Source organism: Mastigoproctus giganteus, chromosome 10 (assembly GCF_048544385.1).
Source record: "Mastigoproctus giganteus isolate SK-2022 chromosome 10, ASM4854438v1, whole genome shotgun sequence".
Taxonomy (NCBI): domain Eukaryota; kingdom Metazoa; phylum Arthropoda; class Arachnida; order Uropygi; family Thelyphonidae; genus Mastigoproctus; species Mastigoproctus giganteus.
This window is the reverse complement of record NC_143584.1, coordinates 130373417-130401222: the sequence shown is the minus strand read 5'-3', so window position 1 is coordinate 130401222 and position 27806 is coordinate 130373417. Positions and strand designations below refer to the sequence as shown.

Here is a 27806-nt window from a genome sequence, read left to right as displayed (position 1 = left end):
ACTAGTGTAAAATGAAAATATTTAGCTAGTGTGTAATTATTTTTTGGACTTATTCTTAAACGATAGATATCAATATGAGTAATTTTTGTAAATTAAGTCTTGCGTTTGTAAAAATATATTTTACAAACCTTTGTAATTAAAAGGATGTGCAGGTTAAAACTGTAAATATTGTGAAGGATGTTTACTTCAACATGTTAACAATGTTGTTGAATGTCATCGTATTTCATTTTTTTACCATTTACGTCATCTGTGTTTCAGAGTAAAGATCATTCTCCTGTGACCTTCCCCCTCGTCCACTCACAGCTATAATAATTAACAGAAATATTTAGTACTGTTATATCCTTGAAATAATCTGATTATTCCCATTTAGTAATATTGATAGTAGCTTTTGTTTCTCCTTTTTGTTATGCTTTAGCTTTGTTACTTCAGCATTGTCAGTTTAGTCCAGCTTTTCAGTCTCCTGCATTCTTCTCCCCTACCGAGAGTTCAGTTTCATCCTATTGGTCATTTTCCCAGTTTCCTGCTCTGTTTCAGGAGGAACAGCTGTTCTGTCGTCACCGCGTTTGTGGCGTGCCCTTAAAGCTCTAACCCCTCCTTCTTCCTCCAATTCTCTCCCCCCCATCATGAGAGAAGGGAGAATGCAAATAGGCGGGAATAAGTTCACACGCGTTCGTTGTTACTCTTGTAGGGATCTTGTGCACCTTTATTACAGGGAGGTGAACGTATGTTATATTAGTTTTCGTAATTGTGCAGATGGCCAATAATGGAACCGAGGTAAAGTTTCGATGAATAGTGTTATTGCCGAGATATATTTTTAATGCATACGAAAGGATTTGTTGTTTATACCGATTTTACTAATTTTAAGTTTTGATACAAGCTGTTCGCCCTTTTGTAGTATTATTATAAAACCTTTCTCTTTTATGACATTTTTCCCCTTCCCGTGACGGGTACCCTTACCAAGTGCATGGAGTGGTTGATTGTGTCCGGTTACTATTATTATTGTTACTGTTGGTCGAGAAATTCGCGTATTGTTATTATTATTATTATTGCTTTTTACAGAAAGGTAATATTGCGTGAAAAATATATTGTAGAACCATACTTTCGCGTTGATTGTTTTGGTTTTTGCGTGTGATTCATCCGGCATCAGTGACTCATGTACTCACTGATAACGGGCTTCAGAGGCTGAGTAAGTTAATGCGTTTCTACGATTTATGCCAATCGATGAAACGTGACTGCATCCGACAACGGTATCATAAAAGGTCACGCGCATTTTCGTTTGGGTACATATAATTACGTTTGATAAGACGATATTTACCCCAACTGCAAATTAACAGTGCAGTTTGAAATAGTCTGTTCTACAGTACCTAGGTTCAGTAAGGAGATACGGAATTATGGGTAATGTTTAAACAATTTTAACTCGTTTTGTATAAGTTTTCCTTGGAACACACGCCTCTGGGTCACTGTATAAATATAGACAGAACAGTTTTTTTTTTTTTTTTTTTTCTGAAGATTGCCAGGTGGCCTGATTTAGACTTTTCAGTTTGCAAGTCGGTGACATTCGCCCTGCTTTAATTTTTAATAAGACGCGTTTAGTACTGTAAATAAATTCCCTGTTATCAGTTGCAGGGAATGAATTTTTTTCGATAATCAAAATCCCACATAGTAAAAAAAAAAAAAAAAAGAAGCCTTTAAATGTGACAAAAATGTAAATTTATTTACTTAAATACTGTATTCATATTTATAAAGGTATGCAACAACGTGAGCAGATTTGATGAAAATTTTTCACTTACATATTATATTTTGAAAAGGAAAAACAAGTTTGTTTTCCCAGTTTTTTTTTTATATTTTTTTATTTCTAATGTAGCATGAGTTATACTTAAGGTCAAACTAGCATGTATTTGGCCCCATCTGAAACCTTATGTCATGATTATTAGTAGATAACCCAGATTTTCTGTTGACCTGGGTTGTAGTCACCTAGGACTGCCCACCCTAGTATGCTTATCATTTATTAAAACAAAGCAAAGTACCTTATGTCTCTGCTGGGAACTAAAAAATCATTTCAGAAAACTTAAGAATATTGAAAACAGTAGTGGATTTAGGGGGAGAGCACAGGGCAGTAGCAAAACTGCAAATAAGTATACTAATGCAGGGAGTCTGGGGACTCAACGGTTGATAGGTTTCCTATGATTGTTAAATGGAGAAGGGTGAGGGAGTTTGGGATCCAATAATTGCTTTCATATGGCTATTTAAGTTTGGGGGGATTTATAGTTTCACCTCTGGGGCAAAACTAAATCAAGCAGGACCCCCCCCCCTCATTTGTTGTATTAATTGAATTTACATAAATATGGAATGAGGCATCATATAATTGGTTTTATATTATTTTGTTCCCACCTTAAATTGACACAGGATCTGCTAATGATTAGAAAAAAAGTTTCTTTTTCCTCTTTTTTTTTTTTTAGGAAAGCTGACAACTTTAATTCAGAGATGGAAAAGAACTAGTATTCCATGTACTCACTGCTTGTGATTCCTTGTTGAGCAAATAAATTTTTGCATAATTTGTTTACAAGCATTGTCTGTGTAAATACAAGTTTATTATTTATTTCATTTTGTGGACTGTTTTATGTCAATTTTAACATTCCTTACGTAACCTTAACAAAACTAAATCTAAACAAAAAATTTTACATAGAATAAAATATACATATTTGTACCAGTGCTCTGCCTAAATTAGGGAACACTTTGTGGTGTCCCCATGATCTACTAAAGTTTGAGAAACACTGGTGCATAATACAAATGTAGTAGACAATGAAAACCAGTACATGCACTCTTTAAAGAGCATGTCTGTTCATTAGCATTAGTAGAGGCATATGATGCAAGAAAGCAAGCTTATGCAGCATCAGCCAAAAAAAAAACACTTCCATTTCACCCCTCCGTTTGTTCGAAATTCCTGTCCAGCTGAGCCTTAAATTTATTTAGACTATCAACTTCCACAACAAGGGATGGAAGTCTGTTCCACCAACCAACTACCCGCTGGCTAAAGGCAAGTTTCCGCACATCTATCCTACATTTGTCTTTCCTCAATTTGAATTTACCGTATTTCCCCATGTGTAAGACGCACCTTAATTTTGGGGCCCGAAATTTGAAAAAAAAAAAAAAAAAATGTATTACATAAAGTTATTGAACTCAAGTTTTATTCATCATAAAATTCATACAACTCCTCATCACTGTCAAAACTCCCATCCATTAGCTTGTCCTCCTTTGTGTCTGATAACGAATCACTGTCTTCATATATTGCCTCGTCCTCAGTTCCGTCTATGGCATTTGAAATGCCACACTTCTTAAATGACTTGACAATGATCTCAATCTTGATATTATCCCAGGATCTTTTCACCCAGGTACAAACTTCTCCTATAGTTGGTTTCTTCACTCTTCCTGCTGGTGTCAAATTGTCCCCAGAAGACTTCATCCATTGGTTCCATTTGTCTCTCATGGCAGCTTTGAAGGGTTTGTTAATGCTGACATCAAGTGGTTGGAACTGGGATGTCAAGCCTCCAGGTATGATGGCAAGTTTTGTTTTTTGCTCTGCAGCAATCTTCTTTGTGTTTTTTGTTATGTGTGCCCTGAACTGATCAAGCACCAATAGGGCAGGCTTGCGTAAGAGCCCACCTGGTCTCCTGCTCCAAACTTTCTCAACCCAGATCTTCATCCCATCCAACCCTTGTCATGAACGTGGACAATCACTCCTCGAGGAATGTCTTTTGACATTGTTTTGCGTTTGAATATCAGCATAGGAGGCAGCTTGGTTCCGTCGGCACAACAAGCTAGAACAACTGTATAATGGCTCTTTTCATGTCCACTTGTCTTCACAGTTACAGTTTTCACCCCCTTCTTATCAACAGTTCTGTTACTTGGGACATCAAATTGAAGGGGGACTTCATCCATATTTGCAATCTGTCCCAACTCAAACTGATGTGTCTTCCGACATTGAATGACAAAACGATGAAATTCAAGGACTTTCTGCTCATAGCTTTCAGGCATCTTTTGGGCAAGTCTGGTGCGTGTACACATGCTTAGTCCATTCCATTTCATGAACCTGAAGCACCAATTGTGTCCTCCTTTGAAATCAGTAACTTCTTTTTCATCAGCAATTCTTCTTGCCTCATGCTGAACCATCTTTGTGGACACAGGAATTCCAATTGCCCTTTACTCTTCAAGCCATATCTTCAATTCGCTCTCTAAATCAGGCCATTTTGCTGACTTGCCTCTCATGGCCTTCTTCTGCTGCTGTGGCGTTTTCAGTAGTGTTTCTTCTTTCCGTAGCCAGTCTTGGATTGTTTTCTCAGTTGGAGGAGGACCAAACTTATGTTCAGTAGCACGATTTCCATTCACTTTTGCAAACTGGATCATTTTTAACTTGAATTCAGCACTGTACGAAAATCTTTTCTGAGCAGAACGTGGCAAAACGTAACCTAATACACCAGTAACAAGTGCGAAACAATGAGCGCAAAGACAACACGCGCAAAAAAAGCGGGAAATGCAAGTAAAAAAATCTACAACCACTGTATAAGACGCACCCAGTTTTTAGACCCCAAATTTTTCAAAAAAGGGTGCGTCTTATACATGGGGAAATATGGAATGCCCTCTCAGGTGATTATTCTGAGCAAGAGGAAGAATCCCATCAGCATTGAGCATGCTCAAACCATTCAAGGCTTTATACACCTCTATCAGATCACCTCGCCGGTGCCTAGTCTCCAGACACAGTAATTTGCAAAACTTAAGCCTTTCTTCATAAGAGCAACCCTTTGTTCCATTCACTAATCTTGTTGCCCTTCTCTGTACTTGTTCCAGCAGTTCTACATCCTTCTTGAAATGAGGCCTCCAGACCTGTATACAGTACTCAAGGTGTGGCCTGACCATTGCCTTATACAAGGGAATAATTACCTCCTTATCCCTGCTAGAAAAATTCCTGTATATCATTGACAAGACACCATGAGCTACTCTTGCAGCCCGTCTGCACTGATCAGAGAACTTCATATCTGCCTGCAAAATTACCCCCAGGTCCTTTTCATTCTCTACCACTGTCAGTGTAGTACCACAGAGTTGATACGTTGCTCTGGGGTTGCTGTTTCCCATATGTAGTACTTTACATTTGTCAATGTTAAGTACTACATTTGCCACCTCTCAGCCCATCTGTTCAACCTTTCCAGATCCTGTTGCAGCAGCATAGCGTCAGTAGTGTCCTTAACAACCATGCCAACCTTTGTATCATCTGCAAACTTGGACATTAAGCTTGATATACCATCATCAATATTATTTATAAATACAGAAAACAATAATGGACCCAACACTGAACCCTGAGGGACTCCACTGATGAACAGTGTTCATTGATTACCACTCTCTGTCTTCTTCCCCTCAACCACCCCTTTATTCATAGCAGCAATTTGCCTTCAATGCCACACTGCTCCAATTTGTGCAGCAGTGTTCCATGTGCAACAGTATCAAAAGCCTTTCTAAGATCCAAGTATATAATATCAAAGTTATTCCCTGCATCAAAGTTAATCCCTTTTGTGACTGCATCAGTGTATCCAATCAAATGGGTCAGGCAAGACTTTCCCTTAAGGGCGCCTCCGTAGCCAGGTGGGAAGGAGCAGCAGTGCGTAGCACACGCTTCTTGATTAGACCGGGGTTTGATCCCGTCTCCACCAAATAAGGAGGATGTGGAAAGGTCAAGGGAATGACCACTGCATATTCCCGGAGCAATATGGCCTTAGTTGCTAATGCTCCTAAAAAACCAAATAACAAACAAACTTTCCTTTAACAAAACCATGCTGTGTCCGAGCTATAACTGAAGTCTTGTCTAGATGAACCTGCAGTGCTTCTTTAACCAGTGCCTCCATTAATTTTCCTGGAACAGAAGTTAAACTTTTAACTTCTGGTCTATAATTACTTGTCTGCCTTTAATCCTACTTTGTGAATTGGGGTCATATTTGCACATCTCCAGTCTACTCCCCTGAGTCCAAAGAAGCTCTCATAATTATGGCTAAGGGTTTGCTTACTTCCTTTGTTGCCTCCTTTAATATAACTGGCTAGATTCCATCCACCCTGGGTGCCTTTTTTATGTTTATCCTCAACAATTTTTCCTCCACTTTACTCTCAGTTATTACAAGATTATCTAGCTTACTGCCAGAGTTGAATACACCTCTGGCATTCCCCTCGCTGAATAACTCCTCATGTGTGAATGTTGATGCAAAATATTCATTTAGTTTGTTAGCTACCTGAGCAGGTCATCAACAGTTGAACCATCGATATCAAGTGGACCAATCTGATTCATCCCCTTCCTTCTAGAGCTTACATAAGTAAAGAACTCTGCTGTTTTTCTTTGCACCCTTTGCCAAAGATTTCTCGTAATCTGCCTTCGCCTGCCTAATCTCATTTGTAACTTTGTTACAGATCAGCTTATATTTATCATAGGCTTCTGTGTCACATGTTAATTTATATGTATCCCATGCATTTTTCTTCTCTGCCATGTTTGTCTGCCATTCTTCTCTGTCATTAGTCATGTTTAAATGTGATATAACATGAATGCCCATGTGTTGACAGTGTTATTGTCTCATTCGCCCAAGTTTGGCTCCCAGTGCACTGTAACCACATTTATTGTCAGTTTCTCCGTGAAAAATTGAAGGATGTTAAAATTACCAGGTTCTGGAGTGTGAATGGTTTTTGAGAGTTGAACACTGTTGTTTGAAAAAGGTTGTAAGAAGTTTGGGTGAATGCTGTGCTGGGGTTAACAAATATCACAGGTTGTCTGGGTAAGTGACTTTTGAATTAAGGAAAGTTGTGACTACCCTGATTACTGTAGCAGATCGAACTGAGAGGCCCCAGCACTGTACTACGTGAAGAATCTCTGAATGTGTGCATATATTTTTATTTTAATTTTCCTTTAATAAAAGGGCTTTTCCTACGTTGAACCTAATTCAGGGATTGAACTAATATTTGGGTAAGGATGAAGCTTACTAGCTATTTGGTTGGATTTTTGATTTGATTTTGGTTTTTATGGTACATGAGTGACTTAAGGCCATGATGCACCAAGTCTAATTATTTGGTTGGATCACTTTTGAAGTAGTTTCCTTGACACTGTACATTTATTCCAGTCCTTCAGCAACTTCTTCAAGCATTCCTGATATGCTTCTTTTGGAATTAGCTAATAGTTCCTGTTTTCATATTCTGAATAATTTCTTCATTTGTTGCAAAACTGTGATCTTTCATGGAGCTTGAAGCTTGGGAAACAAAAAAATTATAGGGAGCTAAATCAGGTGGGTTTGGTGGATGAGAGACTACAGTGTGGTCATTATCATTTCATTTGCAAAAGAAAAATGAGTTAGTTTTCTTGTTTGTTCTTTTGAGTCTGTAATGGCATTTGCAGGCAGGTTCATTGTGTAAATTTTTAGGAATATCCACAAATGCATTTACATTTTTTTTTTTTTTTTTTTTTTTGCTTATTTTTGTACTTATTTTCTTCACCAATGCCTTTGAGGCTGGTCATTTTGATTTTATTAGTATTGACTATTTTTTTGGCCATACTATTTCCAGTAAGTTGGTTCTGGATACTGCTGTTTTATGTCTTGACACAGTATTTATATGCCAATTTTTATGGTTTGCTGCTAAAGTATCTTTTAATTTTAATCTTTCCATTTTAGAAGTAGTGCTGTAATAATTTCTAATTAAATTAAATTTCTAATTAAATTAAAAATTTCAATTTCTAACTAAATTAAAAGAGTTGCAAAGTATGTGATGGTAGTGATAACTTTCTGGCCTAACATATTGTTGCAAATATATAAAATTTTATAATAAAATTAAAATTCATTCTTTTTCACCAAACTTGCTACTTGTGTTTCAGCTACCTTTTTAAAATATTGTTAATTAGTAGTAGAAAATGACTCAAAGAAGCAAACTTACACAGCATCATCCATAAAAAAAAAATACTCCCATCTTTTGCTCATCTTTTATAATAATTAGCATTAGTAGAGGCATATGATGCAAGAAAGCAAGTGTATATAGCATCAGCCAAAATAAAAATCCTTCCCATTTCACCCATCCATTCACTCCAAAAGTTTGCCTAGTTTGGCTTTGAATTTATTTAAGCTGTTAACTTCCACAGCAACAGATGGGAGTTTGTTCCAGCAATTAAATTTATTTAAACTACCCATTTTCACAACACCAGGTGTAAGTTTATTCCAATAATACTTGCCAACGTGATTTTTACTTCCAAGAACTTAAATGCTGTTTTTAACCAATTTTTATGTGTAGATTATGTCACATCATTCCACAGTTGTTAAATATAGAGGGAGTTATGTTTACCAAAATATGCCAATTTTGCATAATCTAGCCAGTAATGTATGGCATACTGATCTATTTTAAACAGATATAAGCTAATTCTCTTAATTTTAGCTCAGTTCAGGCCTCTGTTTTCTTGTGATAAACATAGACGTCTACCTATGGTTCTTAGGTTCAAATTCTGATGCAACAATTTACAATTTGAAGAGAGCACACAGCGTTTTTGGTGAGGATTTTTGTTGGCTGTGCCAAGGTTTTCTAAGTATTAACTGATTGTGATAAGGGCACATGATGCAAGAAAGCAAGCTTATATAGCATCAGCCAACCCCTCCACTTCTCATTTCACTCATCCACTCGCTCCAAATGTTTGTCTAGTTCTGCCTTGAATCTGTTTAAGCTATCAACTTCTACAACGACAGATGAAAGTTTGTTGCAGCAATCAACCACCCGCTGGCTAAAGGCAAACTTCCGCACATCTATCCTACAACTATTTTTCCTCAGGTGATTATTCTGGGCAAGAGGAAGAATCCCATCAGCACTGAGCATGCTCAAACCATTCAAGGCTTTATACACCTCAATCAGATCACCTCGCAGGTGCCTAGTCTCCAGGCAGTGTAATTTGCAAAACTTAAGCTTTTCTTCGTAAGAGCAACCCTTTGTTCTATTCACTAATCTTGTTGCCCTTCTCTGTACTCTGTCCAACAGTTCTACATCCTTCTTAAAATGAGGCCTCCAGTATAACCTCCTGAGGCCTCCACACCTTGAGTACTTGTATACAGTACTCAAGGTGTGGCCTGACCATTGCCTTATACAGGGGGATAATCACCTCCTTATCCCTGATAGAAAAATTCCTGTATATCATTGACAAGACACCACGAGTTACTCTTGCAGACCATCTGCACTGCTCAGAAAACTTCATATCTGCCTGTACAATTACCTCCAGGTCCTTTTCACTCTCTACCACTGTCAGTGTAGTACCATACAGTTGATACGTTACTCGGGGGTTACTGCTTCCCATATGTAGTACTTTGCATTTGTCAATGTTAAACTTCATTTGCCACCTCTCAGCCCATCTGCTCAACTTTTCTAGATCCTGTTGCAGCAGCATACTGACATTAGTGTCATTAACAACCCTGCTGACCTTCGTATCGTCTGCAATCTTGGATATACCATCAATATCATTAATGAATACAGAAAACAACAATGGACCCAACACTGAACCTTGGAGAACTCCACTAATAACATTAGTCCACAAAGAGCAGTGTCCATTGATTACCACTCTCTGTCTTCTCCCACTCAACCATCCCTTTATCCATAGCAGCAATTTGCCTCCAATGCTACACTGCTGGCGCCTCCATAGCCAGGTGGGAAGGAGCAGCAGTGCGTAGCACACGCTTCTTGATTAGACCGGGGTTCGAGCCCGTCACCACCAAATACGGAGGATGCGGAAAGGTCAGGGAATGACCACCGCATATCCCGGAGCAATATGGCCTTAGTTGCTAATGCTCCTAAAAACCAAATAACAAACAGCTACACTGCTCTAATTTGTGCAGCAGTCTTCCATGTGTAACAGTATCAAAAGCTTTACTAATATCCAAATATATGATATTAAAATTTTTCTTTGCATCCAGTTCCTTTTTGACTACATCATAGTATCCAATCACATTGGTCATAGTATCCAATCACATTGGTCTTCCCCTTAACAAATCCATGCTGTGTCTGAGCTGTAACTGAAGTCTTGTCTAGATGATCCTGCAATGCTTCTTTAAACAGTGCCTCCATTAATTTCTCTGGAACAGAAGTTAAACTAACAGATCTATTAATATAATTACCTGTGTCTCCCTTTGATCCTCCTTTGTGGATTGGGGTTACATTTGCACATCTCCAGTCCATGGATACCTCCGTTGAGTGCAAGGAAGCTCTCATAATTATGGCTAAAGGTTTGCTTACTTCCTTTACTGCTTCCTTTAATATAACTGAATAGATTCCATCCACCCCAGGTGCATTTCTTATGTTTATCTTCAACAATTTCTCCTCCACTCTACTCTCAGTTATTTCAACATTATCTAGCTCACTGCCAAAGTTTAATACACCTCTAGCACACCCCTTCGTGAATAACTCCTCATGTGTGAATGTAGATGCAAAATATTCATTTAGTTTGTTAGCTACCTGAGCAGGATCATCAAACAGTTGAACCATTGATATCAAGTGGACCAATCTGATTCATCCCCTTCCTTCTAGAGTTTACATAAGTAAAGAACTCTTTGCTATTTTTCTTTCCATCCTTTGTGACTTGGTTACAGACCGGCTTATATCTATCATAGGCCTAAATCTGAACAATATTTTTTAGTTGGTACGAAAAGGCTAGCAGCTTCCAAGATTAATTCTTTGAATGCTTCCCATTTTGAATTTGCTGTTGGTAACATCAACAGTTGGTACCAATGTATAGAATTTAAATATTGCCTCAGACCATCGTAGTCGCCTTTACAAAAGCAAAAACCCTTTCCTTTATTCCTGATGGTGGTTACCTCTTTGAGTAAATCTCACTTCAGCACACTGTGATTATCACCACCTAGTGGTTCCTTTATCTGCAGATTCTTAATGCATGAAGAATCACTAATGATTTTCAGATCAAGAGTATTACTCCCTGTAGTTGCCTCCCAAATATGCTGCTGTAGAAAACAATCATCCAATAAATTCCACAAAAGCCTTACTAGTGTGTGTGAACAACCCACAAATTCCAGTCAATCTCTGGGAAATTAAAATTCCACATTATAAGACACTGTGATGTACTGGCCCACTCTATTTTTCTGCAAAATTGCTCATTATACTCATCAGGTTCATTAGGCCTATAACACACTCCTGCTCTCAATTTTCCTTTCCCAGTGCTTATGTCACACAAACAGAGTCAACATTGCATTGTCCCCCAACATCAATTGGATGCACTTCCTTAGATTTTGTGTTTCTTAACTAACAGCGTAACTGCTCCTCCTTTCCTGTCCTGTCTATCCTTTATGTACACATTGTACTCCCCAAATTCCAGTTCTGCACTGCTTATGTCTGTGTGACACCACGTCTCTTATATCCCAACAATATCTGCCCTTGATATCTTGACCAGCACTTCAAGCTCTTCAAATTTAATAACTACACTCCTAGCATTGGTGTACATGCAAGTATACATGCACCTGTTTCTGCTCTTAGTTACCCTAACACAGCCCATGTATTAACTTGTGCTAGGCCGTTGGGTATAGTGCCTGCCTGGCAACCCAAAGGTTGCGGGTTTGAATCCCACCTTCAGATTGGATCAGAGTAGTGTAAAAACCTTGGGCGGTGCATTATGGCCACAGAAGCCGATGCGCCAACAACTAACAAAAAATAATAATAATAATAAGTATTTACTTGTTCTACTATGACTCCCAGCAGTCCTGGAAATCCCCCATTGCCTTGCTTTCCAGGCTGATGCTCAATTGCATTTCAACATATAATAGAATGTATAATATTTTTTTACACTTGTATTGGAAACTTGAATTTTATATATATATATAAATATATATATATATATATATCCCTTTATTTTGACATTAAACGTTGATATGTGATAGATTTTTTATGGTGATTTTTGGAATCTGCAGATTTATTTCCTCTAGAATCATATTTTCATTGTGGAGGTCTGACAAAAATATTTTTGTGGCTAGTGTATAATCAGTTACTCTTTGGTTGAAAATAAATTTTTGTAATATGTATTCTGCAAATTTTCTTTGCCAATTTAAATGTGTGTCATTGGATACCATAAACACTTAGGTTACTCAACTGATTTAAGGCCTTAAACATTTCAATCAGAAATCTCCTTGCAGGTGCCTAGATTCCAGGCATTGCAGTATACAGAACTAAAGGTTTGATATGAATACCCTTTTGTGTTCCCAACAAACCTGGTTGCTCCTCTCTGCACCGATTCCAGCAGATATTCACCCTTTTAAAATGAAGCTTCCAAATCTGTATGCAGTATTCAAGATGCAGTCTAACTATTGCCTTATATGAGGGGATAATCAACTCTTTGTTCCTGCTGTCAAAATTCCTATATATCATTCACAAAACCCCAGCAGTCCTAGCAGCCTCTCTGCACTACTCAGAGAACTTCTTGTTAGACTGTACAATTACTTACAGATCTTTTTCATTCTCTGCTTCACTGTTTGGTACCAGTAAAATGGTATATTATTTTACAGTTATTTATTATTATTTTTTTTTTAATGAAAACTCCAAACACAAGAGGTATTAGAACCTATAATACTTAATACTGTGCTTGGGTTGGAGGTTGAGAAGACGAAGGAAGATATTTGTTGACATTAGACTTGAACTTCTGTAGACTAATTTTCAGGAAATACGTATGAAGGAAGGTTGTTCAAGAAAACGGCAGTTGAATGAATAAACGGGGAAGATGAAAAGTTGGTTCTGTGGGTTTCAAGTTGGACGGTAAATGGATGTTGGCTGGTGGCGGCACATGTTCAGACTGTTTTGAAAGAGCGAGCGGGAATTATGGAAGCCAGTTCAGAAGAACTGTGCCCATGGAAGTATCTGTAGAAAAGGCATGCAGCAGAAACAGTATGTCTATGAGACAGCGAGTGGAGAGACTCTGTTAGAGAGGAGTCATAAATTAACCTAACTGTCCTCTTCTGAATGGAATCTAGAAGCCTGAGAGAGGTTTTGGGGGCACTGCCCCAGTTGTGGGAACAATATTCCATAGTAGGGCAGACTTGCGATTTGTACAGAGTGAACAGCTGTTTGGAAGAAAAGTAACGCTGAGAGTGAAAGAGAAAACCAAGTTTTTTAGATGCAGAGGAAGCAATATTTGTAATGTGCTTGTGCCAAGAGAGAGATTAGAAGTCAAGGTAATCCCCAAAAGAGATATATCGTCTTACCTAGAAATTGGAGTGTCACCACAGATAAGCATAGGAACAGAAGAATCCTTTTTTCAAGATATAAGACAAGACCGTGTTTTAGAAGGATTGAAATCAACTAAGTTGTCTTTGCCCCACTGGAGAATTACCTGGAAATCGGCATTTAAGGAATTGGTAGCAGATATTCAAGAAGTTGAAGCTGATTGAGTAGGGCAAGGTTTCTCAAAATGGAAAGTGGAATGCAGTGTGCTATCATCGTCAAAACTATGGGTAGGATTTCCTGTCATTGGAACAAGGTCATTAATATACAAGAGGAAAAGAGTGGGGGAATGAACTGAACCTTGGGTGACACCAGCATTAGTGGAGAAGTTAGAAGACAGAGAGCCATCACCATCGGTGAGCATTCAGAGAGAAAACTGGATAACCAATTACAAAAAATAGTTGGCAAACCATAAGATGGAAGCTTGTTCAGAAGATCTTTATGCCAAACATGATCGAAAGCCTTTGAGATGTCAAGAGCAATTTCTTGTGTTTCACTGAACGTTTCCATTGAATTAGTCCATAAATGGGTAACATAAGCAGAATATCACCAGTGGATCGACACTGACTGAATCCATACTGGTGATCGTTGATCAGACAGAAGGTTTTTAAGTAGATCAAGAGTTGGCAGTTAATTGATTTCTCCATTACTTTAGAAAGAGTAGAAGTAATTGCAATGGGACAATAATTGGTTGGGAGGGATTTGTTACCCTTTTTAGGAACTGGCTGGATATGAGCAAATTTCCAAGCAGAAGGAAAAACACCTTTGCAATAAGAAAGTGAAAAAAGGCTGCAAAGAACAGGAGTAAGTTCAGGAGCACAGGTTTTGAGAACAAGTGGAGAAATACCATCAGGACCTGGAGCTTTCTTACCATCAAGATTTATCAAAATCCTTCTGACATTCTTTTGACGGAAGACCACAGGAGGAATTGAATGGAGAGTGTTGGGAATGGTGGGAAGTGTTTTACCAAGATCATTAATACATGAGTTGGAAGAAAAATGGGATGCTAGCAGGTCAGCTTTATCCTTTGCTGAAGTGGGAGCAGAGATGGGAAAAAATTGGAGCCAATAGCTTTTGCAAGAGGCCAGAATGCTCGGCTACCATTAGGGTAAGAAGCAAGTTTTCTACTCTTAGCCTGGTCAAAATCTAGTTTGGACTGATTAATAACTGCTTTACAATTGTTGTGAGCTTTGGTGTAGGCAGAAAATGAAACTGAAGAATTGGAAACAGGCCAATTACGATATGCAACATTCTTTTCTTGAACAGCCTTAGCACATTTATTGAAAACCAAGGTTTAGAAAAAGGACGAGATTTTAAAGTAGAGTGTGGAATAAAGGATTCCATTTATGCAAGAATAATTTAGCTGATACGATCTGAGCAAACATTGACATCAGAAGTTTTGAAACAGTAATCAGACCAAGGAAAAGGGCGTCTCCCTAGCCAGGTGGGAAGGAGCAGCAGTGCGTAGCACATGCTTCTTGATTAGACCGGGGTTCGAGCCCGTCACCACCAAATACGGAGGATGTGGAAAGGTCAGGGAATGACCACTGCATATTCCGGAGCAATATGGCCTTAGTTGCTAATGCTCCTAAAAACCAAATAACAAACAAACAACCAAGGAAAAGAAGAGAAAAAATCTCACATGTCATCCCATTTTGCATTCTTGTAATGCCAAACAATACAAGGTTGGGAATAGCCATGAGATAAAGGCTCAATTGGAGAAGAGGTAATCACTAAGTTGTGATTTGAGGTGCCTAAAAGACCACTCACTTCGACTGTGTACTTAGAAGGGTTGTTTGTGAGAAAAGTGTCAAGCGTGTTGGCTGTATGGTTAGGATTATCTGGTTTTCTTGAAGAAGAATCTGTGCAAGGTCATTAGTAATTGCAAATGCCTCAGCATCTCGACCAGCTGGGTCGGTGTGACTAGAAAACGTAAGCCAGCTGGAGTTGTGAACATTAAAATCACCGAGGAAAATCACCTCACTGTTAGGATGGTTGGACTGGAGAAAGTCAATTTGCAAAGAGAGGAAGTCAAAGAGCTCCAAATGATTAGTGGAGTTGGGAGAACAATAGAGACAATAGATGAATTTGGCACAATGAGGTAGAGAGATTTTAAGCCAGAGAAGATTGAAACGAGGAGATTCCAAATTACCGAGTCTCTGACGGGGAATATCGGAATGGACATATACACAAGTGTACCACCTTTGAGGCGAAAGGAATCATACAGCGAATAATTTGGGCAACTGAGATGAACAGTAGTTGAATCAACCGATAAATGAAATTCTGTCAAAGCCACTGGCTAAGCCTCTGGTTAGCAAATATCGAAAATTACACAGGGTTTGGCAGATTGCAAGTGGAAATAGACATCATTGAGATTACAATTGAGACCACGTATATTTGTGAAATGAACTAGGAAGTGTTTGGGAGGTTTAGTTCTTTTCGCAGATAAGCTTACTCTATTAGTTTGACAATTCATGGTGTATTCAATAGTAAGAAAAAGTGTAGGTGGGGAGAACATGCTCTATGAAGTAATGAAATTTTTGGATATTGTGTACACATTGGTAAGAATATACCCAGATCCTTGACATAACGTGGCCTCAACAATGCTCCCCACATGCGCATTACTCTGACCCCCCTCCAGTCACTATCTGGCAGAGTAAAGATAGCAAGATTATACACTAGCTGATCTGGAACCCTCCTAAAGAGTTAGCAATAGGTTTGGTCCGGTATACTAACTAGCGGCCAGCCTGTGAATACCGTTTTAGAGCTGTACCCTCGAAATGTAAGGAAGATTGGATCTCGCCATGATGTTCATCATAACCTCAAAAGTCATCAGTCATACTGCATGATGGAAGAGATGGGGAAGGGTTGTCTGGAACTTAGCTCTGGAGACTAAACATGGATTCCACCACTTCAAGCCTCCAATCACAGCAACAGCATATAGGCAGTTATTACTGCCTATATGCTGTGCCTGGCATTTATCAGTGTTAATTGTCAGTTGTGGTTTTTCACTTAACAATTCCTATTATGTTTTGAAAAATTGCTAAAGTTGTGTAAAATAAAAACTGCGATTTTAGTCCTTACTGTAAGCCGACCGGGCTATCCGAGTGGGTAAAGTACCTGCCCGGCAACCCAAAGGTCGCGGGTTCGATTCCCGCCTCGGGCTTGGATCAAAGTACTGCAAAAACCTTGGGAGGTGCAATATGGCCACAGAAGCCGATGCGCCAACAACTACCAAATCAAAATCAATCAAAACCTTACTGTAAATTTAAGTACATATTGAAGTGAGTTGTAATGCAAAAGATGTAGTTGACAAGGAAGAGAAAATGAGAACGCAATACAGTAAGACCTCTAATAGTGATAACCTTCTTAAAATAAGTACCTCTGTAGGTGACCAAAATTTGATGAAACGGTTTAAAAAGATACCATATTCATGCTAGTTATCCTCTCTACCTAACACCTTCTCTTTGGGACATTATCACAACTGAGTTGTGAAAAGTTTTGTTTAGAGGTATAATTTGAGGGATTTTTCCAGGTATAAGGGGTGGAGGGCTATTCACCGTTGTTTCTGTTACTGTTGATTGATCACTAGGGACACATGCAAATTACACTGGAAACATTGGGAAGCCTTGTAAATTGTAGCATAAATAGAAATATCATCAAAAAATAATCAAATATCGACAAGGATTAATAACTAGACTGTACTCATTATTTGTAAGGAAACACTCATACTGTAATTTCAGTTACATAAACAAAAAAAAAAAAAAAAAATGTCATGCCACAGTTTACAAGTGGGAGACAAGACCTGTTGTTTATACTGCAATTTACAAGTGCCTTTCACTAGCTCACTTATGTCAGTTAAGCTCCATTAGCAACAATAAAAGTTATAAAAAAAACAAATACAGTATCACACTGCAATTTAAAAGTGCACTTCACTGATTCGCTTGTCAGTTTTGGCTAAGCCTCTGGTTAGCAAATATTGAAAATGTCAGTGAATAAGAAAGTGAACACATTAGAGTTACAAACAAAAATCAAAGTGAACGGATGCTGAAAGAGGATTGTCTCAGAGAAGACTGGTTCCTTCGAGATCACTTTGAAAAATAAAGAAGAAATGGTTTGAAAATGCCAGCAGAGATCTTTTTGAGTGTCTTTCATCAAACCTTCCAGGAGATCAACGATTTGACTTGTTCCTGGTTCGACGATGTTTGTGCAAGGAATTTGCCAATAAATGAACTGATATTAAAGAGAAAGCTGAGAGTTTGCTAAAGTACTAAACATTGATAATTTTATAGCTGGTAACAACAGGTGGCTTGAAAAGTTTTGTAATTGAAACAATATTGTGTTCAAACCTGTTTGTGGTGAAAGTGCATCAGATAATCCAGACATATTTGAAGATTGGATTTCAAGATTAATTATAAACAGTGCACTGAGGCCTTGATTCTTCAAAAAAAAAAACACAAGCTTGAGGTTGAATGGGATACAAGTAAAAATGCTTAGATGAGTAGTACAATTTTTGCTCACATCTAGAAAACTTTAATGAGATTAAGAAATGGGAAAATAGGAAAGTATTGATATTTTTTTATTAGCTAATGCACAAAACCATCCAAAAAATGTGGTATTGCCAAATGTTCAGTTGGCATTTATACTGCCTAATACTTCAAGTGCCCTACAGCCTCTGGACCAGGGTGTCATTCAAACATTGAAGCTACATTATAGGAAACTGATTTTGACAACATTAGTGAAAAAATGGACTCTAAGGAAAATTTAGAACTGATAAAGCAGATTAATCTTTGTTATGTTGTTGAATCTATCAAAGAGGCATGGCAAGCAGTTTTGAAAGATACCATCAAGAAATGTTTTCAAAATTGTGATATTAATATGGAAAATATGAAAAATGACATGCAAAAGATAATATCCCTTGAAAAGATATTAATGCAGCTAGAAGTGACAGATTTTCAAGTAAGTTTAACTTTTGAGAATGTACAGGCATTGCATTGATAACCTTGAAAATTGGTAAGAAAAGCCTTTTGACTGCCAAGATATGGAATCAGATGACAGTAGACAAGAGGACAAGCATAGTGATAATGAGGCAAGGAGTGAAACAATAATACCATTGAATGAAAGTTTAACAACTGTTGATGGATTAAAGGCATTTGACAATGCAATTAAGAAAGGAAACATTGTTGATTTTGCCAATTCAAGTAGAAGATAATTTGAAAAAAGGAAATTAAGGCACAGTGTTCAAACAAAACAGATGAATTTAAAAGATTATTTTGACCAGTGGTCTTAAATTGATTTTCAATGCTACAAGTACCAATCACTTTTTAATGTTGTAAGTGCAGTTGCATAAATAAATAGTAATTGTTGAAAACATTTCACTGACACCCTACATACTGCTTATTAATATTTTTGTAAATCCCGTAGTAAAATCAAATTATTTAAAAGAAAATTAATACAGCAATACTTCCTACCTCCTTAAGGTGACCTCCCCAAATGACTGATTTTGTCAGAATGTCAGGTAGTCATTCCTGACATTACGGAGGTTTTACTGTATGAGTGCAGTTCAGAAAGTTTTGTAGAATTACCTAGATGTATTATTTGGCAAGCCCTGAAATTTTGAGTAGTAACTATCATTCATTAATGCATTTTTGTGTGGATTGTTGCAAGCCATATCTGTTAAATACTAAAATAGAGAAATCCAAACTTCATGCTGATACTCTAACAAAACTGGCGAACTTTGATCTCAAGTCCAAGTGTTAAAGCATGACTTAAACATGTACATCATTATTTTATCACTGTCCAAGAAATTCTGCTATGCTTAGTCAAGAAGTTGATCTGATGACCTTCATCATTTGGGATGCCAAGGGTGTAGTACTTGATAAACTTCACTCTGCAGGTAAAGTACTTTTTTTGGTAATTTCTTCCTCTTATCAAGACTTGCAGAGTAGCTTTGTGGACACAGATGAAGAGATGTGTTATCTAGAGACAAGATTGAAGAGAAGGACAGTGACTTTCATTGTGTGGTATAAAAGGACTTAGCATTGTTGGAAAAAGTATAGTGCAATTGCTGGAGTAGAATGCAATTACTAACTACTTGTTCTGGCATTATAACCCAGGGTGGGTCTTAGCCTTCTCAACGATGTTCCAACTGTAAGCCCTCCCAGAAGCCAAACTTCTCCAAATTCTTATTCTCATGATCTTTAAGTCCTGTTCTATGTCATCCATCCATCTTTTCCACAGTCTTCCTTTTGCCCTCCTACCAGTAGGTTTCCATTTCATTATACTCTTAGTTGTTCTGCTGTCATCCATTCTTATAACATCTCCCAAACAGGCAAGTCTCTGGCGTCACACATCTGACAATGTTCACACCCTGATGAATAAGATGGTAAAGTTTATGGTTCATTCTGATCCTCCAGGATCTGTCAATGTCTTGTACGGGCCCAAACTAACACTGAAATGACTTCTTTAAAAGTGCAGTTTTCAGAGTAGTTCTACAAACCTTTTGAATCTGTTTTGTATTTTTAAGGCATAGCAGGGCACCTCTGCAGCCAGGTGAGTAGGAGCAGCAGTGCGTAGCACACGCTTCTTGATTAGACCAGGGTTCGAACCTATGACCACCAAATACGGAGGATGTGGAAAGGTCAGGGAATGACCACACATATTCCTGGAGCAATATGGCCTTAGTTGCTAATGCTCCTAAAAACCAAATAACAACAACAACGCAGAGTGGAGTCTGTTTAATTTTCACAAGTTTTTAGATTATCACTTATTCAAGAATTATAATTTGTGATGAATGAATTGAAATTTTGATATCTAAACATTTCGGTTCAAGATTAATATTAACAAATGCTTTTATCACTTTATAATTATTTATTATATTTTCATTATAAACAAATAATAAAATTATATATTTTAAATTTATTTTAATTAGTTTTATTATTATTTATTATTTATTTTTTTTCTAGGGTTAAAATTTCTGGTGTTTCAGGAGAGCTGCTTGGCCACTCCACTACGGCTTCCATTAATTTTTCAGTATCTGGATATTCTGGTTATGGGCTCTTCATACCCGAAGAGTGGGCCACCAGAGCAAGTAGAAGATATCAAATAGCTACAGGCCGACCAATAAAGTCTTCTCTGCTAAGACCAAAATCTCGGTATTGGGTATACAGACCATTTCCCTTAACTTTTGTAACTCCTCATTTTCATCCACCTATTACATCTGCTCAAGTTATTGTTCCTTTTCTTCCTATACATCCCTCCTGGCTTATGAATATGGGGCAGAAAGCTTCTGGAGGGATTAAAACTATCTCAGTCTCACAGGTGTCTTCGGCTGCTACTATTCATCGACCTATGGCCAAAGAATTTGCTGTTAATCCAGATCTTCAGAGACCAGCAAGGCTTGACATGCTGTTAGATATGCCTCCAGCTGGACATGAACAGCAAGCTAAACATGCATGGAATCCAGATGATCGCTCTTTAAATATTTATGTGAAAGAAGATGATAGTTTAACCTTTCATAGACATCCAGTAGCCCAAAGTACAGACTGTATACGTGGTAAAGTGGGTTATACACGTGGCCTCCACGTTTGGGAAATACATTGGAGTACAAGGCAAAGAGGTACACATGCAGTTGTTGGTGTGGCTACTCAAGAAGCACCTCTTCATTCAGTTGGTTATCAGTCACTTGTTGGTAGCAATGGGGAGTCATGGGGATGGGACTTGGGACGGAATAAGTTATATCATGATGTGAAAAATAATCCTGGGATCACTTATCCCAGCCTCCTTAATTCAGATGAAACTTTTGTTGTTCCAGATAGTTTTCTGGTAGTATTGGACATGGATGAAGGTACACTAGCATTTGTGGTAGATGGTCAGTATTTAGGTGTTGCCTTCCGAGGATTGAAAGGAAAGAAGCTTTATCCTATTGTTAGTGCTGTGTGGGGACACTGTGAGATTACAATGAAATACTTCGGTGGACTTGATCGTAAGTATTAAGTTAATTATTATTTCTCCATTCGTTGAAATAGTTCATAGCTAGCTATTAATTGGTGAAATAGAATTAAGCTGTAAGAAAATAGTTTATCTCAGTAAAGTGTTATTAAAAATCTGAAATTAATCTCTTTTTTTTATATCATTGGTTTATTATAAATATTAATATAACTAATTCTTGATATATACATGAACCGAAGTTCTTAAAACAGCTGTGCACATTCCACAATAAAAAAATATATAATGGCAATTTCAGAAAAACTGCTATGGCATTTAATCATTCATAAACAGTATTCAAACAAAAGATTTCATTCTAGTGATAAAAGCAACTATTTCTGGTGAAGGTAAAGCTGTGTTTCACTAAAAACCACAGTAAACTATTTTCCCGCTACTGGTAGTGTCCTGTTATGCATTGAGTAAATGGAGAATGTTGGTGATTAGTGAGCTGTCTATCAAGAAAGTTTTCCTTTGTTTGCGTGGTCAACAGCATTCTGATTCTTGCAACAGCAAAATGCAAACATGGTAAACAGAAAATGTAGGTGTTCGCTCAGCAGTTTAATGTCAGCTCATTCTTATGGAATGGATCTCAAAATGGTCACTTTGAAAATTTACCCTTCTGTATCTTAATAAACTTGTGAAAGGCCCGTGTCAGCAATGACAAAGTATATCTTCTTTTTATCGACCACATAAGAAAACAGCTACCATTTGTGTATGCGTGGTTGCTGTTCAAAAATTTCTGAACCATATATGACTTTTTTTCCCCTCTCTCTCTCTCTCCTCGATCAGAGCTGTTCTATGTGTGCAAATCAGGCATGCTTCATTCTTAATATCAGAGCTAGGTTTGCCTCTGCATATTACAGCTGCATTTCACCTCAAATTTTTAATAGCAAACTGAAGTGCTAAATTTTTACCAATGTCAAATTGATTACAATTAAAAGTAGCAAATATTTTTAACTGCCTAAGAAGAAACCAATTTTTATGCTGTTGATAAAAATTTGACACATTAGTTTGCCAATAATATTGACTACAATGGGCTGTAAAAATTACCAGAAAACATGTGTGTTGAAGGGAAAGCCAGCTCTGATGGCAAGAGTGAAGCATGTCTCACTTTCACACGTAAAACAATTCTGATCGGGGGAGGGGGAGAAAGAAAGAAAGAACGGGTGGAACATCGTTGCCAACATTGGGGAATGTCTGGTACCTGGTCTCGTTTAATGTTATATTTAGTACTTATAACATATTTATTTTCAGTTTAACAGCAAGATATAAGAGAGTACTATACCCCTCCCCCCTTTTTTTGCCATTGTATAAAAATTGGGAACTGTGATTCACTAGCATTAGCATTATTAGAGGCATATGATGCAAGAAAGCAAGCTTATACAGCATCAATCAAAAAAAAACTTCCCATTTCACCCATCCATTTGCACTTAATGTTTGTCCAGTTCTTCCTTGAATTTATTTAAGCTATCAACTTACACAATGACAGATTGAAATTTGTTTCAACAATCAACCACCTGCTGGCTAAAGGCAAAGTTCCACACGTTTCCTCAATTTGTAATTATGCCCTCTTAGGTACGTAATCTGAGCAAGAGAAAGAATCCCATCAGCTTGAGCTTGCTCAAACCATTCAAGCTCTTATACATCTCAATCAGATCACCTCTGAGGTGGGCCCCGAGTGCCAAGCGATAGTTCCCAAGCGATCTTTCTAGTGCGATTTTCCTAGGGCGAGTACTAGTGCTTAAATAAACCCTCCACCGCTCGCAACGTTACTGCTGCTTTCCTCGTTGAGCAACATCACTGCTTCACCGCTAGCAACGTTACTGCTAACCCCGCTTGCAACGTCACTTGCTATCGCTAGCAACGTACTGCTCTCTTCTTCTGCTGATCGCTTGGTCACTGGTTGGCACCGCTCCTGCCTCCATGTGGCGGGGCCGGTAATCTGGGAGAAGGATTTCCCTCTTCCAGGGCTAAAAGGAGCAACGATGGATTGTAATGAATATCCATCTCTGGAGCCCACAGGCGGCAAAGTTGTTAACTCCGTCTCAGAACACGAGTCCAATCGTCCGAAGAGACTTCGGACGGAAAAACAGATTTCAGATATGCCAGCATTTCTTATAATGCACTCATTGTCCACACAACCTGTCGGCAAGCTATCGCCTTTTCTGATACAGAAATGTTTAGAATCGGTTGTTGGATCCCCTAAAATGGTGAAGCGTCTCCAGTCAGGAGACCTTTTAATTGAAACCTCAAAAACATCTCATTCGGAAAAATTGTTAAATTTAACAACATTCAACAATATTCCAGTGTCAGTTATGCCCCATAACACCCTGAACACGTCTAAAGGCGTTATCAGTGAATGGGACCTATTAACTGTTTCTGAAGAAGAAATAGTACAAGAGCTTAGCGAACAAAAGGTGACACATGCACGGAGAATAATGACCAAAAAAGATGGCAACCTACTACCAACTAGGTCTATTATTTTGACGTTCAGCACTCCGAATCTTCCATCTTCTCTCAAAGCAGGTTATTTAAACTGCAAGATTAGACCTTACATCCCGAATCCCATTCGCTGTTTTAAGTTCCAGAAGTACGGCCATGCACAGACTGCATGCAGAGGCGATGCTGTGTGTCCTATTTGTGGCTCTAAGGAGCATTCCCAAGGAGAGTGTACAGTTTCCACTCCTACTTGCCCAAACTGTAAAGGAAGCCACCCTGCATTTTCTAAAGTATGTGACCTCTGGAAAACAGGGAAAAAAATCCAGAAATATAAAGTGGAGCATAAAGTTACATATCCTGAAGCAAGAAAGCAAGTGCTATTAACCATGCCTAGCAGATCATACGCATCAGTGACCAGAAGTAGCCGCTCAATTGCAACACAAACAGATGTCTCCATAGAACCAAGCAGTTCTTTTTCCACCTGGGCCAAAACTGCACTGCTAACATCCAAAAAGAAACTTAAAGTCAATGAGACCAACAATACACCAATTAGTATCCCAACTGATGCTATCTCATCATTGCCCGAAACAGCAAAATCAACCAATGTTGAAGACCAAGAAAAAGGGAAACAATGCAATAGGAAAATGGAAATTGATATTCAACCAGAGGATGAAGAGTCAGTTTTAGAATTATATGCTAATGATACCATAGAAACAGGACGCCCAACCTTTTCAAAGAATGAAAAATCAAAACAAAGCAGACTGAAACCTTCTCAGAAAAAACAGTCAGATCAATCTTATTCAATCAAATCCAAACAATGAATAAATTCATACAATGGAATTGTAGAGGATTACGTAGTAATTTTGATGACCTGAGTGATTTACTTTTTCAAACAAATGCAGTAGGTGTATGCTTACAGGAAACATTTCTATCACCAAAAGTCTCTCTCAGATTCAAAAATTACACCATGTTTAGACGAGACAGAGATTCTGATGGTCCTGCCCGTGGGGGCGTAGCTGTTCTTGTAAAATCTACTATACCGTCAAGACATCTCCAGCTACAAACTTCCTTAGAAGTTGTTGCAGTTCGGATGGCATTGGGAATATCATTAACGCTTGCATCCATTTATATCTCGCCCAATTATCCTTGCTCCCTGGCTGAACTTGACAATTTAATCGCACAACTGCCACCTCCTGTCTGCTTATTCGGTGATTTCAACGGCCACCATCCATTGTGGGGATCTTCCACCATGGATAGGAGAGGCCAATTAATTGAATCATTCCTGGATAACCATAACCTGACTCTGCTGAATTCTGGCTCTCCAACTTATATACAACTACCTACAGGTACTACCTCAGTCATAGACTTGTCCATCTGTTCAGCATCTCTTTTTGCAAGCATGAAATGGTTAGTGTTGAATGATCCATTCCACAGTGACCATTTTCCTATTATCAATTCAATTGAAACCCAGGCTGTGTCATGTCCAAAAGGCCGTACTTCTTGGAATTTTTATAAAGCAGACTGGGTAAACTACTCAGCTTGTGTCTTTCTCGACACTCAATATGTTCAACATCAACATATTGATGACGTAACTGACCACATTACCAGCCAAATCCTATATGCAGCAGAAATTTCCATCCCAAAATCAGACCAATGCAAACATGTACACAAAAACCAGTGGTGGAATACGGATTGCTCTAAAGCAAAAGTAGAAAAAAACCGTGCTTGGAACCGGTTCCGCAAATGCCCAACTACTGCCAACCTAAATTTATACAAAAAACTCAGAGCCAAAGCAAGGCAAATTAGGAAGAAAGCAAAACGTGACTCCTGGATAAGCTTTGCATCAACTATTAACAAAAATACTGACACACGAATTATATGGAAAAAAATACAAGCTCCCAATGGAAAATTTCCTCCGCAGCAGTCCCCGATAATACAATGGAATGGGCAGGACCTATCCTCTTCTACTGACATTGCAAATGCTTTAGTAGAATCTTTCTATAACATTTCCGCCTCCTCTTCTTATGTCACCTCCTTTCAACGCATTAAATCTGTTGAGGAACGTCATAAATTTAATTTTTCAACTAGACTCTCACTTCCGTATAATCAACCCTTTTCTATAGCTGAACTCAAAGAATCCTTGAGCAAATCTCCAAATAGTGCAGCAGGACCAGACGGCATTCACTACAGTATGCTGAAGAATCTATGTGAAGCTGATCTCTACATACTATTACTCTTTTATAACCGGATCTTCTCAGAAAATACATATCCTCTCTCATGGCGTCATTCCTACATTTGTGCTATTCTAAAACCAAGTAAAGATCCTTCCATAGTTGAGAATTACAGACCAATATCCTTGACAAGCTGTTTGGGCAAAATCTTTGAAAGGATGGTGCATAAGAGGCTCACGTGGGTGCTAGACTCCCAAAACGTTCTTTCCGATCACCAATATGGCTTCCGTAAAAACAGATCTACCCTAGATTTACTACTCAAAATTGAATCTAACATACGTAACGCTTTTGTCATGAGACAACATCTGGTGATGGTGAACCTAGATATTCAGAAAGCATTTGATACCACTTGGCGTCATGGTATTATTAAAGATATACATCAGTTGGGGCTGAGAGGCTACCTTCCACAATTCATCCAGAACTTTTTAAGGTTACGCACCTTTCAAGTCCGATACCAAAACATGCTATCAGCAACTCACATTCAAGAAGAGGGTGTTCCTCAGGGTTCCATACTGAGTGCTACCCTATTTGCTATTCGGGTCAACCACATATTGGAAGAACTTCCAAAATCCATACAAATATACATGTATGCAGATGACCTCACCATATTCTGCCAGTCACAAAGTATGAATACTGTTGAAAGACAGTTACAAATTGCTCTTTCCAAAATAGAATCGTGGACCTTACGTAATGGATACCGCCTAGCTGAGCAGAAATCCACCACTACTCATTTTTGCAAATTACGGTCACTGCATCCCGATCCTGAGCTAAAGATCAATAACATTTCAATTCCTCTTGTTCACACTGTCCGTGTTCTTGGCCTCGTACTTGATAAGAAACTGAACTTTCAAGCACATGTAGCTTATCTTAGAACTATCTGCTTGAAAAAGTTGAATATTCTCCGGTGTGTGTCATCTATGTCATGGGGTACTGATCGACATACCCTGATCCATCTTTATCGAGCCCTCATCAGATCCCGCTTAGACTATGGCTCTCCAGTGTATGACTCTGCGAGAAGAACTACTTTAGAGCGATTAAACATGATCCAGCACAGTGCGCTGAGAGTTTCTCTAGGAGCTTTCAGAACCTCCCCTGTTCAGAGCCTTTATATCGAAGCTCATGAGCCACCTTTACATCTTCGGAGGAAACATTACTTTTGATGTTTGCCGCAAAAATTCGCAGTTTGCCCTCCCACCCTAGTTGGAAATATCTGTATAATACCGAATGGGAGTCATTTTACAACAGTAAGCCAAATGAAAACCGACCTGCTGCACTTAGACTTAGAGAACTCACTCAAGCATGGAATATAGACATCAGCAATATATTTCAGGACATGACACCTCCTGATCCGCCTTGGACAAATATTTCTGTTAATTACGACGATTACTTTCAACAGTGGGGTAAGAACACCTTGTCGCCCTCCAATATTGCACAATTACATGAAACTCACTCTTCTAACTCAGAGGCCTGCAAAATATATACAGATGGATCAAAAACTGAGACCCAAGTAGGTGCTGCAGCAGTCTTCCCTTCATTCACCATTTCTGTTTCATTACCAATAGGATGCAGTATCTTTACTGCTGAGCTTTATGCTATTAATTTAGCTCTCGATCGGATAACTGAATTTTTAATTACAACCACTTTAATATACACCAACTCACTCAGCGCTGTCACTGCTATAATAAGTGGTAACAACTCTTCTCACCCTGTAATAAAACAGATTCGTTCTAAGCTACTTGCCTGTAAGGAATTGAACCAAACTGTGACATTCTGCTGGATCCCAGGACATTCTGGAATAGCTGGCAATGAAAGAGCGGATCATGCAGCCAAACAACCAGAAACCACCATTTTGCAGAATTTTCAAGTTCCATATACAGATTACAA

General features: G+C 38.3%; 1 protein-coding gene across 2 annotated transcripts in view; it reads left to right on the top strand.

Annotated features, from left to right (window-relative positions):
• Positions 1 to 658: 658 nt before the first annotated feature.
• Positions 659 to 27806, top strand: part of gus (splA/ryanodine receptor domain and SOCS box containing gustavus) — a 79328-nt gene continuing 52180 nt past the window's right edge. The window contains exons 1-2 of one of the 2 annotated variants that reach the window (XM_090383820.1): positions 659 to 774; positions 20232 to 21250. In XM_090383820.1, the coding sequence (XP_090239946.1) occupies positions 764 to 774; positions 20232 to 21250 (1030 nt within the window). In that variant the 5' untranslated portion in view covers positions 659 to 763. Of the gene's footprint in view, positions 775 to 1363; positions 1396 to 20231; positions 21251 to 27806 lie in introns of those variants that run through there. The other variant, XM_090383821.1, reaches the window with a different exon arrangement.